The following is a 14824-nucleotide window of genomic DNA, read 5'->3' as shown; positions in this document are numbered from 1 at the left end:
ATAATAAATGAAAATTCTTTTTCCTGAAATTTTGAGCAACATATGAAGAAACATCTAATGTTCTTTAAGCATAGGTTGAAAAAAATGTACCTGCTTACAATATTGTCTTAAGCCATAATTAACTTGAGAAAAATGAAAAAAGATACAAAGCATACCTCCCACTGTTGAAGTATGGTCTGAAGGAACTGGAGATGAAAATTCAGAGCTAGAAAAGAATGTTTGCAGTTAATAAAATAATAACATAAGCATTTATTTTGAGATTTGGAGTTTATTTTCCAAAAAGGAAAATACTAGATCACCAAATAAGTATTCCCAAGCCACAGAACTAAATACCAAAGCTAAAACTTTACAACTTTATAATTCATTTGTTTTACACTTAATGTTGTCTACTCAATAAGAATCACCTAACTGAAAGTACAAGAGTAATTAAAAATGTTTCTGCAAAAATCTAACTTAAAATGAAGTATATTTTGATACAAAAACGTGAAATTCATGCATATTTATCTCATAAAAAGTTTATGGGAAGTGTGTGCTACAAAAATTTACATATAGAAAAATAAAAAAAGCAAAAACTGAAATAAATATATAAAAATTACACATAGATTCTAGTTCTTTTGCATCAAAATAAACTTACATTTTACTTCAATTTTCTATAAGCTCTTTGAAGTGCGTGGTGCTTTACTAACTACGATTTCATCATCCTTTCTTTCTATTCAATTAACACTGTGAATTTTTTTTTAGTTTTTTTTGTTGTTTTATTTTTTTATTATAGTTTTGATCATTGTTACATAATTAAAAAGGTTCAAGGGCTACAGAAAAGTGGGTAAGACTATTATTTCTACATTGTTTCCTTCATGTATCTGATGTAAAAGGGGATTTTAAGGGAGAAGCCCCACCCAGTCTCCCACCCACCCCAGGTCCCGGATGTGGGGCATGCTCTGAGGTTCCTGCTCAAGTGACCTTGATAGTTCAACAGTCATGGATTGCTGCCAATCTCGCCACTCCAAGCATGATAAGGTCACTGAAGAATTCACTGATTGACATAGTCCATCTTAGAGTCTCTTTGCCCATTTTTTCACTGCCAACACATGGCTGAGGTGGTTGATTGACCTTTTCTATCCTCTGGCTTTTCATGGTTAGGGTTCTGAGTCCAGAAGTTCAATTGGGGAGATCCCAAAAGAAACTTTGTCTGAGGTGTTCCTAGACCAGATTCTTGTATGTACTAGCAAGTACAGGGCCCGGCAGAGTCCATCACCCCAATCAGCTGGTGGTTGCAATTGCTGGGTTGGTTCTGTTTCCAGCCCTGACTTCCTCTGGAACCAATAGGTGTTGCAGTCCAGCCTGGTTCTGCCCAGCACACACTCCACCCTCACATAAACCAGTGGGAGTTGCAGCCTATTCAGAGCAACCCACAATAACCCCAACCAGGCCCGCCCCCTACCCTGGTTTGCCAGTTTGTGCAACAGACTAGTCCAGTCTGTCCCATATCCCATCTGGCTCTTACACATGTCAATGGGTATCAAAGCTAAGTTCCATCTGACCACCTCCAAAATGCAGCCCACACAGATGCTGTTGGGTGTCTGTCTAGCCACTCCAGCCCCTGTCCTAGTTTTTGTGTCCTCCCATGGGAGTGGTAACCCAAGAGGGAGGAGCCCACTGTTTCCAGTCCAGGCCACTCCCACTCCTGGATTATGCACTCTCCAGGTGGTTCTGTGGTTTAACTTGACAGAATTAGCCCCCAGTGCCAGCTTCTGCCAGCTGATGCTGTGGCTAAGCCCAAACAACCCTCACCCACTCTAATGTTTTTTGTTTGGGTTTTTTTTGGCACCAGTAGGAACAATCAGCCCAGCCTGGCTTTTCCCTGATCTAGTCCACATGAGGCCAACAGGCACTGTAGCCCTGCTTAGTCTGGTCTGTCTCCTTTCCAGCTCACACTCTCCAGTGGGAGTAGCTGTCTAGCAGGGGAGCACCACTGTATTCCCCCTGCCGGCTCCACCCCCTTCCTTCCTTGTTCTCATGTGTGCTGGTTGGGCGCTGTGGTCACATCCATTACAGGTAACCTCACCTTGGCATTCCGTAATGTGCACTGGTTTTTGTCACGACCAAACCTGGCACAACCCACACTCTGTTCTGGTGCTCTGACTCGAATTAACACTCTGTGAAATTATGTTGCTTATTTACCTACTTTATCTCTGTCTTAAACCCCTTAATCATCTAGAACAATTTTGAGTAATATGACAGCACCTGGACATATGAAATCAATTTACATTGTTTAAAATTTTTTAGGTAGAAACTTCAGTTTCTCATCCACAACCATCACACCTCAGGTGCTCAGCAGTCACTTGTGGCTAACAGCTACCACACTGGACAAGACAATGACACATGTTTGTATTATCGCAGAAAGTTCCACTGAACAAGACTGCATTAAACTTCTAGACTCCCTGAGATTAAGAACCTTTTCTGTCATAGTTCACTTGATCCCAGAAACTTCACTCTAACCCACCTTAATTCATTGTTTCATGACCTCCCTCTTAAGTGACCCACACCATTTAGAAGAATTTTACATGTTTTCAATGACAATGACCTATACAAACTAAATGACTAAAAACTCAGAGTGTGTAGCACCCTGGCAAGAGCAAGGAAAAACTAGTCAAACCTGGAACCTATGGAAAGCAACCCGGGATGAGCACAGGAGACCAAAGATGAACACACAATACAGAAACTAAAACAGGATGTTGAGACAGGATGGCAGGGAAAGAAGATCCCACTGCAAGTGGGCCAAACTGTTCCCCACAGCAAACTCAAATGTAAACTAACCCAGTGTCAAAACAGAGACATTAGCCTACTTCAATGGAACTCAGTTTTACCTAAGTTCAAAATAACACTATCATTCCAACACTTAATCCTCACCCTCACATTCCTAATTCAAAAGACACTTAAAAACACTTAACAAGAATCCTTTCACATGTTCTCATTAGCTACACCTTCTGCAAGAATCTCAAAATGTCACAACAGCTCTAGAACACACAGTGTATTGAACTGAGAAACATTTCTGTAAAAGCCACAAATGGGAAGTTTCCAACTAAGACCTTTAACTTAATAAAAACAACAAAGAACACCATTCTGTCTTGTTTTCTCAGCTCACCCAGCACATTATTCATTTCTTACCAATAACATCTAATTAAGTTAGTGGAATTCAGGTGACATTGTGAAAAAAGAAGGTACTACATAGCTACATGGAAGTTAAATTTGAAAACATTATGAAAGAAATCAAGAATAATTTCAAATTTAGATGACTTCTCCTAATGATTTTTGAGTGTTCTTTATAAAACATTGATTGATTTCAAAAGCAGACTTACACAGAGATAGAAATCGAGAGAAAGAAACTGAAACATTCCACCTGCTGGTTTACAACCCAAATAGCCACAGTGGCCAGGCTGAAACCAGGAACCAGAAGCTTCATCTGGGTCTCCCATGTAAGTGTAGGGGGGGGTCCAAGTACTTGAGCCATCTTTCATTGCTATCCCAGGCAAATTAACAGAGATGATCAGATATCCACATGCAAAAGAATAAAGGCACATAAAACTTTTTAAAATATACCATTTTAATGGAATATATTTAAATGATGGTAATTTGGTATGTGTATTCAATTATGATGACAAATGGGAACTGATTTAGCTTTGCCAGCCATGACAGGTATCAGCTACTAATTTCGGTTAAGCAATGCACAAAACCCAAACCAAAAAAGGACGTAGTTGAGAGGGTCTCCAATTAAGGTGGGGAAGGTCAAGCTATGGAGGAAGATGGGTGGGACAAATGTTTCAATTTTTTTTTCCTGTCTACAGTGGTGGATGGTGAAGGGGTCACTCCTTTCTGTCAAACAATATCAGCATCCAGAGATGGGGGAATGGTCCTTTTATGACTCATGAGAGACTCCAATGTGGTGAAGAGTGTTCTGAGGGTGGTACTTAAGTGGTTTTGCTAGTTTTGAGATGTCATCAGCTTCATTGCACCAGGTTCAGGAAATCTTTCCAAGGTCTATAGGCTGCCTTATTGCATCAACAGACACAGAATTATATTGCAAAGTTTGGCCAGGAGAGTTGTCTAACCTGTTCTGCATTTCATCCTCTGACAATCTAGATAAACTGATTGTCATGTCTGCCATGTGCATCTGAGTATGCTGTCAGACCTCATATCTTGTGATTTTTCTTGTGATCAGGGTTTGAGTCCAACCACACAGCTGCGAAGTCCCCCAAGAAACCTTGTCTGAGATGACCTCAGACTTGGCTCTTATGTAAGCCAGACAGTACAAGGTCAGATTTGGTACATCACCAACACACATATCAGTGAATGCAACTGCTTGGTCAGTTCCACCCTCAACCCCAAATCTCAGGTGAACTGATGGGTGCTGTGGCCTAGTCCAGCCCAGCCCATAATAGGCCCAGTCTTCATTCACACCAGTGCTTCCACAGCCCAGTTGGGGAAATCCACAGTAACTGCCCCCATGCCTAACTGCACCCATACTCTTTGAGTGTGCTGTGCCCTAGCCCAACTCTTGCACATCTCATCTGGATCTCATACACACCATGGGTGCTGTAACTTAGCTTCAACCTGACCCATGTCCAGACCCAGCTCACACTTATGTTAATGGGTGCTGCTGCTTGTCTAGCCTAATTTGCTACCAACCCTCACTAATAAAATCAAAATTATAACATTAAAGAATTTAATATTATGTACTCCCTATGCTTTATGACTAAAATCATAAATAATTAAGAAAGTAACCTATCTTACTACCCATCAATCAATATCCTGACTATGGTGTGTCATTTTATAACAGTTTCATCATTAGACTTAAAACTTCAACAAGGGACTCTTCCATATAAAGCATAAGTCTGTTTTCTCACTCAATGAAGAACAAGGTGGCCCCCTGGTAGGGTTAGATGGTAAGCAAGTATAGTAACTGTGGCATGGTTGGAAAGGAAGTAGACTCAAGATGAGGAAGAGCATTGTGACTGACTTACAGCCCTGGTGGTTGCAGGAACTGGCAAGCAAACAAAAAAGGTGTCATGAAATTTGGGGTGAGTCTTGGAGTAGGCATAACACATCTAACTTGCCAAACATGAGTTTAGGAAAAAGGAAAGACTCACCTGCTTACAGTTTCCTTTGCGGAAATCAGTTTCTAAGGAAAACAAAGTCATAAAAAGGAGTGAGTTAATAACACTTATTAAGTACCAAAGCAAAATTATTCCTTAGAGAATACTGATGCTCTAACATCGTAGGATGTAAATCACTCTTCTCTAATTCTTCATGGTTAGAAAAATGAGGAGCACAAGAAGGTACCAAGGAGGTAAATATCCTTTTAAATGTTAGACTGTCCTGACACTCTCTCTTAGTGAGAACAGACGGACTTCACTTGTTAATCATTCCAAACAGGTCTACAAGTTAAAGATTAATAGAATATTACACTAGTCTGTTGTGGATTTAGAATCAAAGAATTTTGTGATCTAAAGTGTCTAGAGTAACTCTCATGCTAGAATAATATTAAACTTTGTACTAAATACTGGTAAGTTTGTTTCTCCAAACTCAAGATAAAACTAAAAAATCATGTTAAATTAAGAATGTGAATTATTCTTTATGCAAATTATACTCATGTGCTCTAATTTAGTGGAAGATCCAATGTTAAGTTTCAATTCTCCTTCCCTAGCTATATATACAAATTCCAGAATCTTTCTGGCAACAAGTCTTAATTAACTCACCTATAAAATAGAAATCTTATTTCCCTACTAATGATACATAGAATTTCCCTCTAATGACACATAGAAATGACAAACTGCTCTTCTTCTCTACGAAGAAAAGCCACTGTCATGATTTCTATTTCAGTCTCATGGCTGTTATTCCTACAGCTCTATCTATAATTGGATCATCCCCCTTGATTTCCATTTAAATATCAAACTCACCTCATACAATCAGCTCAAATGAACACATTCAAACTGAATTCACTCTCTCTGTCATATTTACAAAGCTGCTTCTCTACCTGAATTATTGGCCTTGATCATCCAAACTAGAAACTAGCAGGTTTTCCCAGGCCATTCCTCCACTTAATCCCATTCCCATCTAGTTCCATCAGAGCCCTACTATTAGTGTGACTTTCCTACATTTTCCACCATTCCTTTTTTTGTCTCACGGTGTAATTAGGACCTGTATTCTCCATCAATCCATTTGGCCAAATGCTAAAAGAACATAATGGCAAGGCTCTACTAGAAATAAAAATTTAAAATTAGAATGGGATATTATGTTTTATTACTGTAAGGTATATTGATCTGATTATACCTAAATAAAACCATCTGAAGTTAATTACAAAAAAATAATTTCCTTAGCTCCCCTTTAAGTATCCAATACTTATAGCTAGCATTCAAACCTTCTAATAAAGTTTATGCATTTCAGCAATAGGAAACACATTGTCGTTATTGCTTCTATATTTTTATTTCAACAAATACCTGATGCATATATACTACATCAAGGGATATAAAATGAACAGAGACTAACATAGTCCTCTATCTTTTGACTCACAGTCTAGCAGAATAATTATGCACTTATACAATTAATAATTATAAAACACAAGAAGCATATGCTAAAGAATAAATAAAGAATTATGGAAATATATGGCATAAGAGCTATATCTAGAACTAGATTGGTTCTTTACAAAGGAGTGAACCTGTTAGCTGAAGATATACATATATGTGGGAAAAACTCAACCCATTAAGAACCGATCACTCTTCTTTGTAAGAGAAAACACACAAGCCTTTCCTGACACACAGGCCTTCCGTAGGCTGCAATCACAATACAGGAAACAGAAGCAAGCACAGATAAGTTGCTCCATACATCTGAAGAGTTTCATTTTATTATCATAAATATATGCATGCTATATGAAAAGGTAATGTGTCTACAAAAATTCTTATTTACAGTTTTGCTAAGAGTAAACTATGTCAGAAACAAGGAAAATGAGCAAAGAAATCATTAATTAGAATCTTATGTTTCTCTAAAAATACTTAATGAACTATGCCCTCCATCTTAGAGGTACTAGCATCCACTTTGAATTGATATACAAAACTTTGCCCAAAATACTTCTTATCAGAATATTCTTACTTATATTCTTAGCCTCAACCTTTATGAAAAATTATGTTTTAAAAGTTACATTTTATAATGAGTTTAAGCTGTTATCTGAATTGAACATATTTATTATGAAGTTCAGAACTAGGGATAAAAGCCTACACCACATACTAAGGTAGCTGACTTTAAAAAGAATTTTCCTGCGTTCCTACAGTAGTCCAACAATACCTTCCCTCATTTCAACACTTACCTTCATGATTAAGCTTCTATGTTCCAAGGACTGACTAAAATGTGTGCCCATTTCAAAAATACTTGTGATTCCATTCTCACACAAATCCATCCAGTGACGATATTCCTCATGCCCAGGAAGTCGATCCCAAAAAGTCCTGAAGGCTTCCCAGACAGCTTCCTGACACACTGGAAAATGAATAGAGATGGGTTGAGTGAATAGCTAACACACTCAAGTGCTCACATGATCATGAACCAATTCCCCTGACACTCTCTTGCCTATGGAGTCCTACCTGTAGGTCCTTCTGTATGCCCATATTCTACGTTTTAGTTATAGAGAAAATGTGTACTTGCCAATGGTGATGGCATTTGAGTTGGAAGATTGATGTGACTTGCAAGTATACTGGACCTTTGTTAAGCACCCCTCTTTTTTATTTCCTCCTATGAGCACCAAGGTCCTGATATTTCCCTCCTTTTCTATGTGGCAGCTTTGTGGGGAATGGGCATGCATTGGAATGCCCCCCTTTTCCTTATTAAGAGAGGTAATTATTCCTATGGAAATTATTAGTTCAATCACTCCTCTGGATTTGAGGACTCACTTACATGGGTGAACCTTAGCTCCTTGAATTTTAAACCCATGTCCGCCTGTGTTATCCCCCCATTTTTCTCTCACATACAGGAAATGCCTCTGAAGTGAATTACACCGAGGTCAATTGCACCCTAACAGCATGTTGGAATGACAATGGTGATACTGCTGCTGTAATGCGGCTACCCAGAATCCTGCCTGTGCCTGTCAGGGCTAATGGAGAAGCCTCTGTTGGCCTGATAAGGCATAAGAGACTTTGGCATAACATCGACCACCTTAGCATTGCTGTGGCATCGGCAGCCACTGCCGCAGCAGTGGTGACCCTAGGATACCTTAGAGCTATTGCAGAGACGGTGAACAAGCTCGCAGAACAGACAGCCTGAGTTACAGAACAACAAAACTTTATTGATGAACCGTGCAGGTGGACATATTCACGTTGTAACAGCAGGTGGATTTGTTGACAGAGGAACAGCAAATGCTGTGGGATATGGTCAGGGCCTCTTGTTCCCCATCATATGTCTTTATGTGTGTAACACCTGTGCAAGTGCAAAATGTTTCCCAAGCCCGGGAACTGCTGACTGCTTATTGCTACTGCGTTAAAGATACATCTAGCCATGGAACAGGGCCACCAGCCTCCCCAAGTATGGTTTACACAGCCACAGCAGGCAACGTGTTGAATGGCAGCCAGTGACAGGTAAGATGGACCAGGCACTAACCAACCTAAGACAGGGATTCCGTCATGCTACGGAGTTTCCCAGTGACAGGTAAGGTTAATGATCTGAGAGTCCACAACCTAAGAAGGGCGCATTCAAGTCTCCTTTAAAACAAAAAAGGGGGGCCTGTTGTGGGATAAGGAGTTAATTAGCATTCCATTAAACTGAGCAGGAACAGGAACGGGGTTTGTGGCTAAAAACACCTAGACTAATTGGACTCAGCTGTATCCAATTGCTTGGCTAAAGGACTTGGGGAAGAGTATATAAGGAGAGGTGAAAGAGTAGTAAAAGAGACTTCTACCATCACTGGTCTGCTGTCGGTGTTTCCTCCCCAGACCCTCTCCCTGTCCACATTACTGGCTCCACTGGCCGGAGCAATAGTGAAGGAAAGTAAATGAGTCCAGTCCCAGCCATTATGGCCATCTGGGGAGCAAATCAGCAGATGAAAGATCTATCTCCCTCTCTTTTTAGCACTGTCTCTCCCTCTTTCTCCATAACTCTATGCTTCAAATAGATGAATAAAATTATTTCAAAATGAAAATAAAGCAAATAAGCAGCTCCCCATCAGTACTAGCCAAAGGCCAAAGAAGAGATGGTAAATGGGAAAATAATACCAAGGGTCACAAAGAGTGGTTACAGAGTCATAGAAAAAAATCTTCATTTTAATCATAATAGGGGTTTCAAGCGTAAATACATTTCAAAAAGTAATAAATTGTATACTTTAAATATGTGCAACCTATGAAGGAATTTTCAGGGCATACATAAATAAAATTGTATTTTAAAAGATCCAATTTAAAAAGGTCCAACTAAAATATGATCTCTAACCAAAGAAAGACACTTTAATTATATTCTGCTCCAAATGCTCTGCTTAATTTTGCAAGTCAGTAAGTTACACACAGTTGTTTCTTGCTTAAATGGAGACACTTTTCACATTTTATATCAACTAGAAATTAATGTCAAATACTCTATAAAGGCAAAATTGGGCAGACTACTAAAAATGAGTTAACTTGGTAGAGTTAGGATCCTTGGCTGGAGACAGAACAGACTTCTCCATCCAAATACAAAATTGCATATTTTAAAGTCATAATCAATGATTAGGTGTTTGGCCTACTGATTAAGATACTGATGAGGACGCTGGGCTTGGTTCTCTGCTCTCACTCTTGATCTTGATTTCACTTTCCTATTAACATAACCCCTGGAAAGTAGTGATAATGCCCAAGTAGTCGGGGTCCTGCTGCCCATGTGGAGGATCTAGACTACACATCCAGCTCAGGGCTCCAACTCTCAAGCTGTTGCAGGTATCTGGGAACATATATGCTTGCTGACTCTCTCTCTCTCTCTCCTCAAAAAAAAAAAAAAAAAAAAAAACTCTCAAAAGTGAAAAAACAAGATTATCACTTAGAGATGTTCTAACAGCCACCAAACTATATAAAAACATTTAAAAAGTAGCAAATACATAGCACCATTTTTTAAAAGACTGATTTAAAGGGAGAATGAGAGAGAGAGATTTATGGAGGGAAGGAAACAGAGAAAGAGAGACAGAGAGAAATGTTTAATTGGTTCATTCCCCAAATGGCCACAACAGCCAGATCTGAGCCAGGCTAAAGCCAAGATTCAAGAAATTCATTCAACTCTCCCACATGGGTGGCAGGGACAAGTACTTCAGGCAACATCTGTTGCTTCCCAGGCACATTAGCACAGAGCTAACTTTGAGGTAGAGTAGCAAGAACTCAAACAAGATACTACCATATGGGATGTGAGCATTCCAAGCCATAGTTTATCACACTGCACCACAAAGCCTGACCCCACTATATCATTATAACACAGAAATATATGTTTATATACACACATCATCTGATACTAAATTTCTTTATTTTAAAACTAGTAAGGCAGAAGAAAAAGAAAAAAAACAGTACAAACGGAAGATTTTTATATCCTACTGCCTAGAAAGTAGTATGTACTCAGTAGATATTTGTTGGATAAACAAATGCCTGATTTCACAATGACCCTGTCATCTATTTCCACTTTAGCTTACTAATGTCACATCCATATGCTTTTTATTGACTGTTGAGCAGCAAAAAGTGAAAATTTTAAATCTTCCAAATGTCTATGAAATTCTTTAATGGTGAATTAAGCAATGTTAATAAATATGATAAACAGAATAAATTCATATCATAGTGTTTTAGCAAAATAAAATCCAAGTTGTTATTTAGTGCTGTTAAAAATGCACCATCATGTTATACATGCAATATTTACTAACTAGAGAAATCCTGCATGAATCTGTGGAATGTTTAGACTACAAAATAAATTGATTCATCTTAATGTAAATAACATAATTAAACATGCAGGTAAGCATATATTGGTAAATACATTTGATGGATCTAGTTATGCAAATTAATGTCAGTATGAACATTAATTTATCCAGAAAGAAAAAGCATTATTTTTAAATGCTTAAAAAGATGTGTATTATTTCTTCCACAATAATGCAAACTTTTCCTGAAATTATCTAACACTATATTTTTAGTGTTAGATATACCTACACTATATCTTTTAGTGTTATGCTTTTCTCATAGCTAAAAAAAAAAAAGGATAGTTGGCTCAGTTCTGTCTAAATTATCACAAAGTTTTATTTCTAATAAGAAACAATAAAGGGAAGAGAGTTATGTTAGAATGTCATTGTAGAGCCGAAAGAGTTGGACGTTTAGTTACCTCGGACTTTAAAATACTTCACATGGTTTGCCACTGCCTCTGCAACACTTTCATCTGGGCACATTTTCACTCCATTGGGAAAAAGAATGGCTCGCTGCCTTCTGAGTAATGATCGTCTCTCAGCTTGTCTGTGGTCCAGAGGCTGTTTCTTTTCCATTGGTAGAGAAGGTTCTGTAGAATCTTCAGACAAGAGAAAAGAAATTGCAGTCTTGGGGTCCTGGATCTCAGCTGAAGTTACAAAGGTTGATGCTACACAGTGACAACATACCAGTGCAAAATGCAACAAAGAAAATTAGAAACTTGCGCCACATCAGATTTTGAAGGCAATGCTGAGATTATAAACTGGCACACATAATAAAGAAAAGGGAAGCACATAATGTTCTTCCCATGTAATTCCTATTTCTGTAAGTCAAGATTTTTATCATCTTGATAATATATCCAATTTCGTCGGCCATGGCGCCGGAGTCTCCTCAGTTGCCGCTTCACAAAAGAGGTACCAGGTCTGCACCGAAGGCGCACACAAGCAGCACCAGGAGAGGCCAAAAATATATCCAATTTCATAGAGAAATACTAGGCACTAACACTCAAACCAGAAATTAGTATTGACAAGAGAAAGCTAAAACTATTAGACATATAAAAGATTAATTATTTATTCACCTTATAGAGCAGTCAAATAAAATAATGCTATTTTGAAGGGAACATACTACAGATAGACAGAATAATTTAAAAAGAGATTTTTAAATACCTGTAAATGATGGAAGGTCTCCTTCTATCAGAGTAAATATCAAAATACCCAGAGAAATCTTTCCAAAAAGAGGAAACATAATCATTTGGGCTAAAAACTGAAGGCAACTTGAGAGGGCAGAATCTTCAATTCAGAGTCCAAAGCCTTAAAGTTTCCAATAACAAATTGTTACACCAAAGTGCTAACATTTAAATTTTTATGTTTGACAATGAACAAGCACTCCAAAATCATTTTAAGTCACTGTCAATTAAAAAAAAAAATTCCTTTCAAAGTAGCTGTCACCTCTTTTCTGAAATAACCAGCAGGAAGACATATGAACAGGAGACATAAGCTAATTAGAACAGATGGGGCAAGACAATTTCTCTAATCTAGCTAGCTAAGCTCTTTACGAACACTCTCCTTGTCTTCGACGAGTTCATTTAAGAATAATATGTCCCATATCCATTCCCTGCCTGTTTCCAACTTTTCTGAATCTGTCTGTTGAACTTGATTCAGTCCCTTGTGCTTTGGATTCACTTAGGATCTAAACATAAATTAAGTAATCAGAAAATATCCAGATTGATTATACCTACTGCAATAATACAGAGCTCCATACAAAACAAAATTAGGTTTCCTGTAGTAAACCTACTGTTTTATAAGTATTCATCTTTTGTAAAAAATTTTAAAACTTTCCAGTCTTAAACTTCCTTTCCTATGTATAAGATGGGAATAGTAAAAACAAATTCATAGCAGAGATGTTATGAGGATTAAATTAACTAATTTAATCCCTTCCACAGTATTAAAATAGCACATGGCACATGCTAAGCGCCTAATGCAAAAGATAGCTATATTATCGATGCTGCTTAATTTTCTAGCAAATTGTAGGCCTTCATGTATTTATCTGCATGAGGAAGGCTTAACAAAAAGAGATTTACTTCAAAAAATGACATCAGATAAAAATCTGATCAGTACAATTGATTTTATCAACTAATAGAAAGCAATTAAATTAGTCAAAATCATAGTGGAAGCTAGGATATTCTATGAAGTAACAATGATTTTACATTTTGCTTTATGCATCTCTGGAGATATTTAGGTGGAAAAGTTTTTTAGATCAAAAATACATTTCTCCTGAGAGCCTAACCAATTATGTGGATATATAATACTTTAGGTAAGTTCAAGTCATATTTGAATGAATTTGAATAGATCCTTAAATAAACCACAAAAAGCTGACACATCTAAATTACCATGAGACACATGTGTGTAGTTGCATTTGCAATACATTAGTAAGTCTATAAGAAATTTATCTGTCAAATTTCACTGCATGAATGGGGAAAAACTCAAAAGTTGTTATTGGCCAAGCTGAGTTAGTCTTCTTTTCCATTTTTCTTGATATTTTTTACTAGTATTAAGAGAACAGATTTTATGCATTCCACAGATACAGTTCCTAGACAACTACCAAAATTCTGTCACTCCCTCTTCTTCCTCTGATTCCCCACCATCACTGCCCTCTCTTCATCTGCTTTTGCAGATATAATTTTAACAAGTCTATATTCACAGTCTTAATTCACTACTAATCATAATCCCCAAAAAGAAAAAGGAGTGAAATCACACAGTTTCACAGCAGTATAAACAAGGACTAAAAGTGAGTCATAACCCACCATGATTATCTCATTAATATATAATTTTTTATTCTATATTAACTGCCACACATCAGAAGACATCTCTGGGTTTTTTTTTAATATTTACTTATTTATTAATGGAAAGTCAGATACATAGAGAGGAGGAGAGACAGAGAGGAAGATCTTCCGTCCGATGAGTCACTCCCCAAGTGTCCACAATGGCCAGAGCTGAGCTGATCTGAAGCCAGGAGCCAGGAGCTTTTCTGAGTCTCCTACACAGGTGCAGGGTCCCAAGACTTTGGGCCGTCCTTGGCTGCTTTCCAAGGCCACAAGCAGGGAATTGAATGGGATGAACCAGCGCCCATATGGGATCCTTGTGTGAATCGTTAGGACTTTAGCTGCTAGGCTACCGCACTGGGCCCAGAGAAAGTCTTTTTGATACCAGCTTATTTATGCATAATAATTTCCAGTTGCATCCATTTTGTTGCAAAACACATGATTGAATTATTCTCTATGATTGAGTAGTATTCCATAGTGTATACATAACGTATTTTTTTCCAGGTATCAGTTGACAGACATATGGGCTGATTCCATATCTCAGGTATACTGAATTGAGCTGCAACCAACATGGGAGTACACATAACTCTTCTACATGTTTATTTCATTTCACTTCAATTCCCAGGGTTGGCCTATCTAGGTCATATGGTAAATCTATCCTCAGATCTCTGAGAAATCTGCATATTACCTTCCATTGTAGTTACACTAGTTTATATTGCAAAAAAAGCGTCATGATCACAAATCAAAACAGGGAAAGATTTTAATTAATGAGCATTGATTGGAAATTATTCCTTTCAAACTATGAAAAGGTGAAAAACCTTCCAAAGATAACAGCAATCTGGAAACACTTTTGTGCTTGAGAAAAATGAAGATTTGATTCTTGATTTTACCCCTGAGTTTTTTATTTCCAAAACCACCTAAGCTATTTGAGCTGGTGTATTCACTCAATACATTAACTGTAATCACTCTATCTACATAATGATATTATCAATAAAGATTAAGAACAATAAACATTCTTCGTAAAGTAATGTATCATGTGCTCGTCATTGGAGTTACAAAGCTTACGTTTTCTGTAGCT

General features: G+C 37.7%; 1 protein-coding gene across 1 annotated transcript in view; it reads right to left on the bottom strand.

Annotated features, from left to right (window-relative positions):
* IMPG2 (interphotoreceptor matrix proteoglycan 2) overlaps nt 1-13845 on the bottom strand; it is a 53210-nt gene extending 39365 nt beyond the window's left edge. The window contains exons 1-5 of the mRNA XM_040980562.1: nt 12092-13845; nt 11347-11595; nt 7361-7527; nt 5148-5179; nt 156-205 (exon numbers count right to left, since the gene is read on the bottom strand). Of these exons, the coding sequence (XP_040836496.1) occupies nt 156-205; nt 5148-5179; nt 7361-7527; nt 11347-11595; nt 12092-12176 (583 nt within the window). The 5' untranslated portion in view covers nt 12177-13845. The remainder of the gene's footprint in view (nt 1-155; nt 206-5147; nt 5180-7360; nt 7528-11346; nt 11596-12091) is intronic.
* Nucleotides 13846-14824: the final 979 nt, after the last annotated feature.

Source organism: Ochotona curzoniae, unplaced genomic scaffold (assembly GCF_017591425.1).
Source record: "Ochotona curzoniae isolate NIBS_2020 unplaced genomic scaffold, NIBS_Ocur_1.0 contig_3498, whole genome shotgun sequence".
NCBI lineage: Eukaryota > Metazoa > Chordata > Mammalia > Lagomorpha > Ochotonidae > Ochotona > Ochotona curzoniae.
The sequence above is the reverse complement of the archived record's forward strand: the minus strand, read 5'-3'. Positions and strand labels throughout refer to the sequence as shown.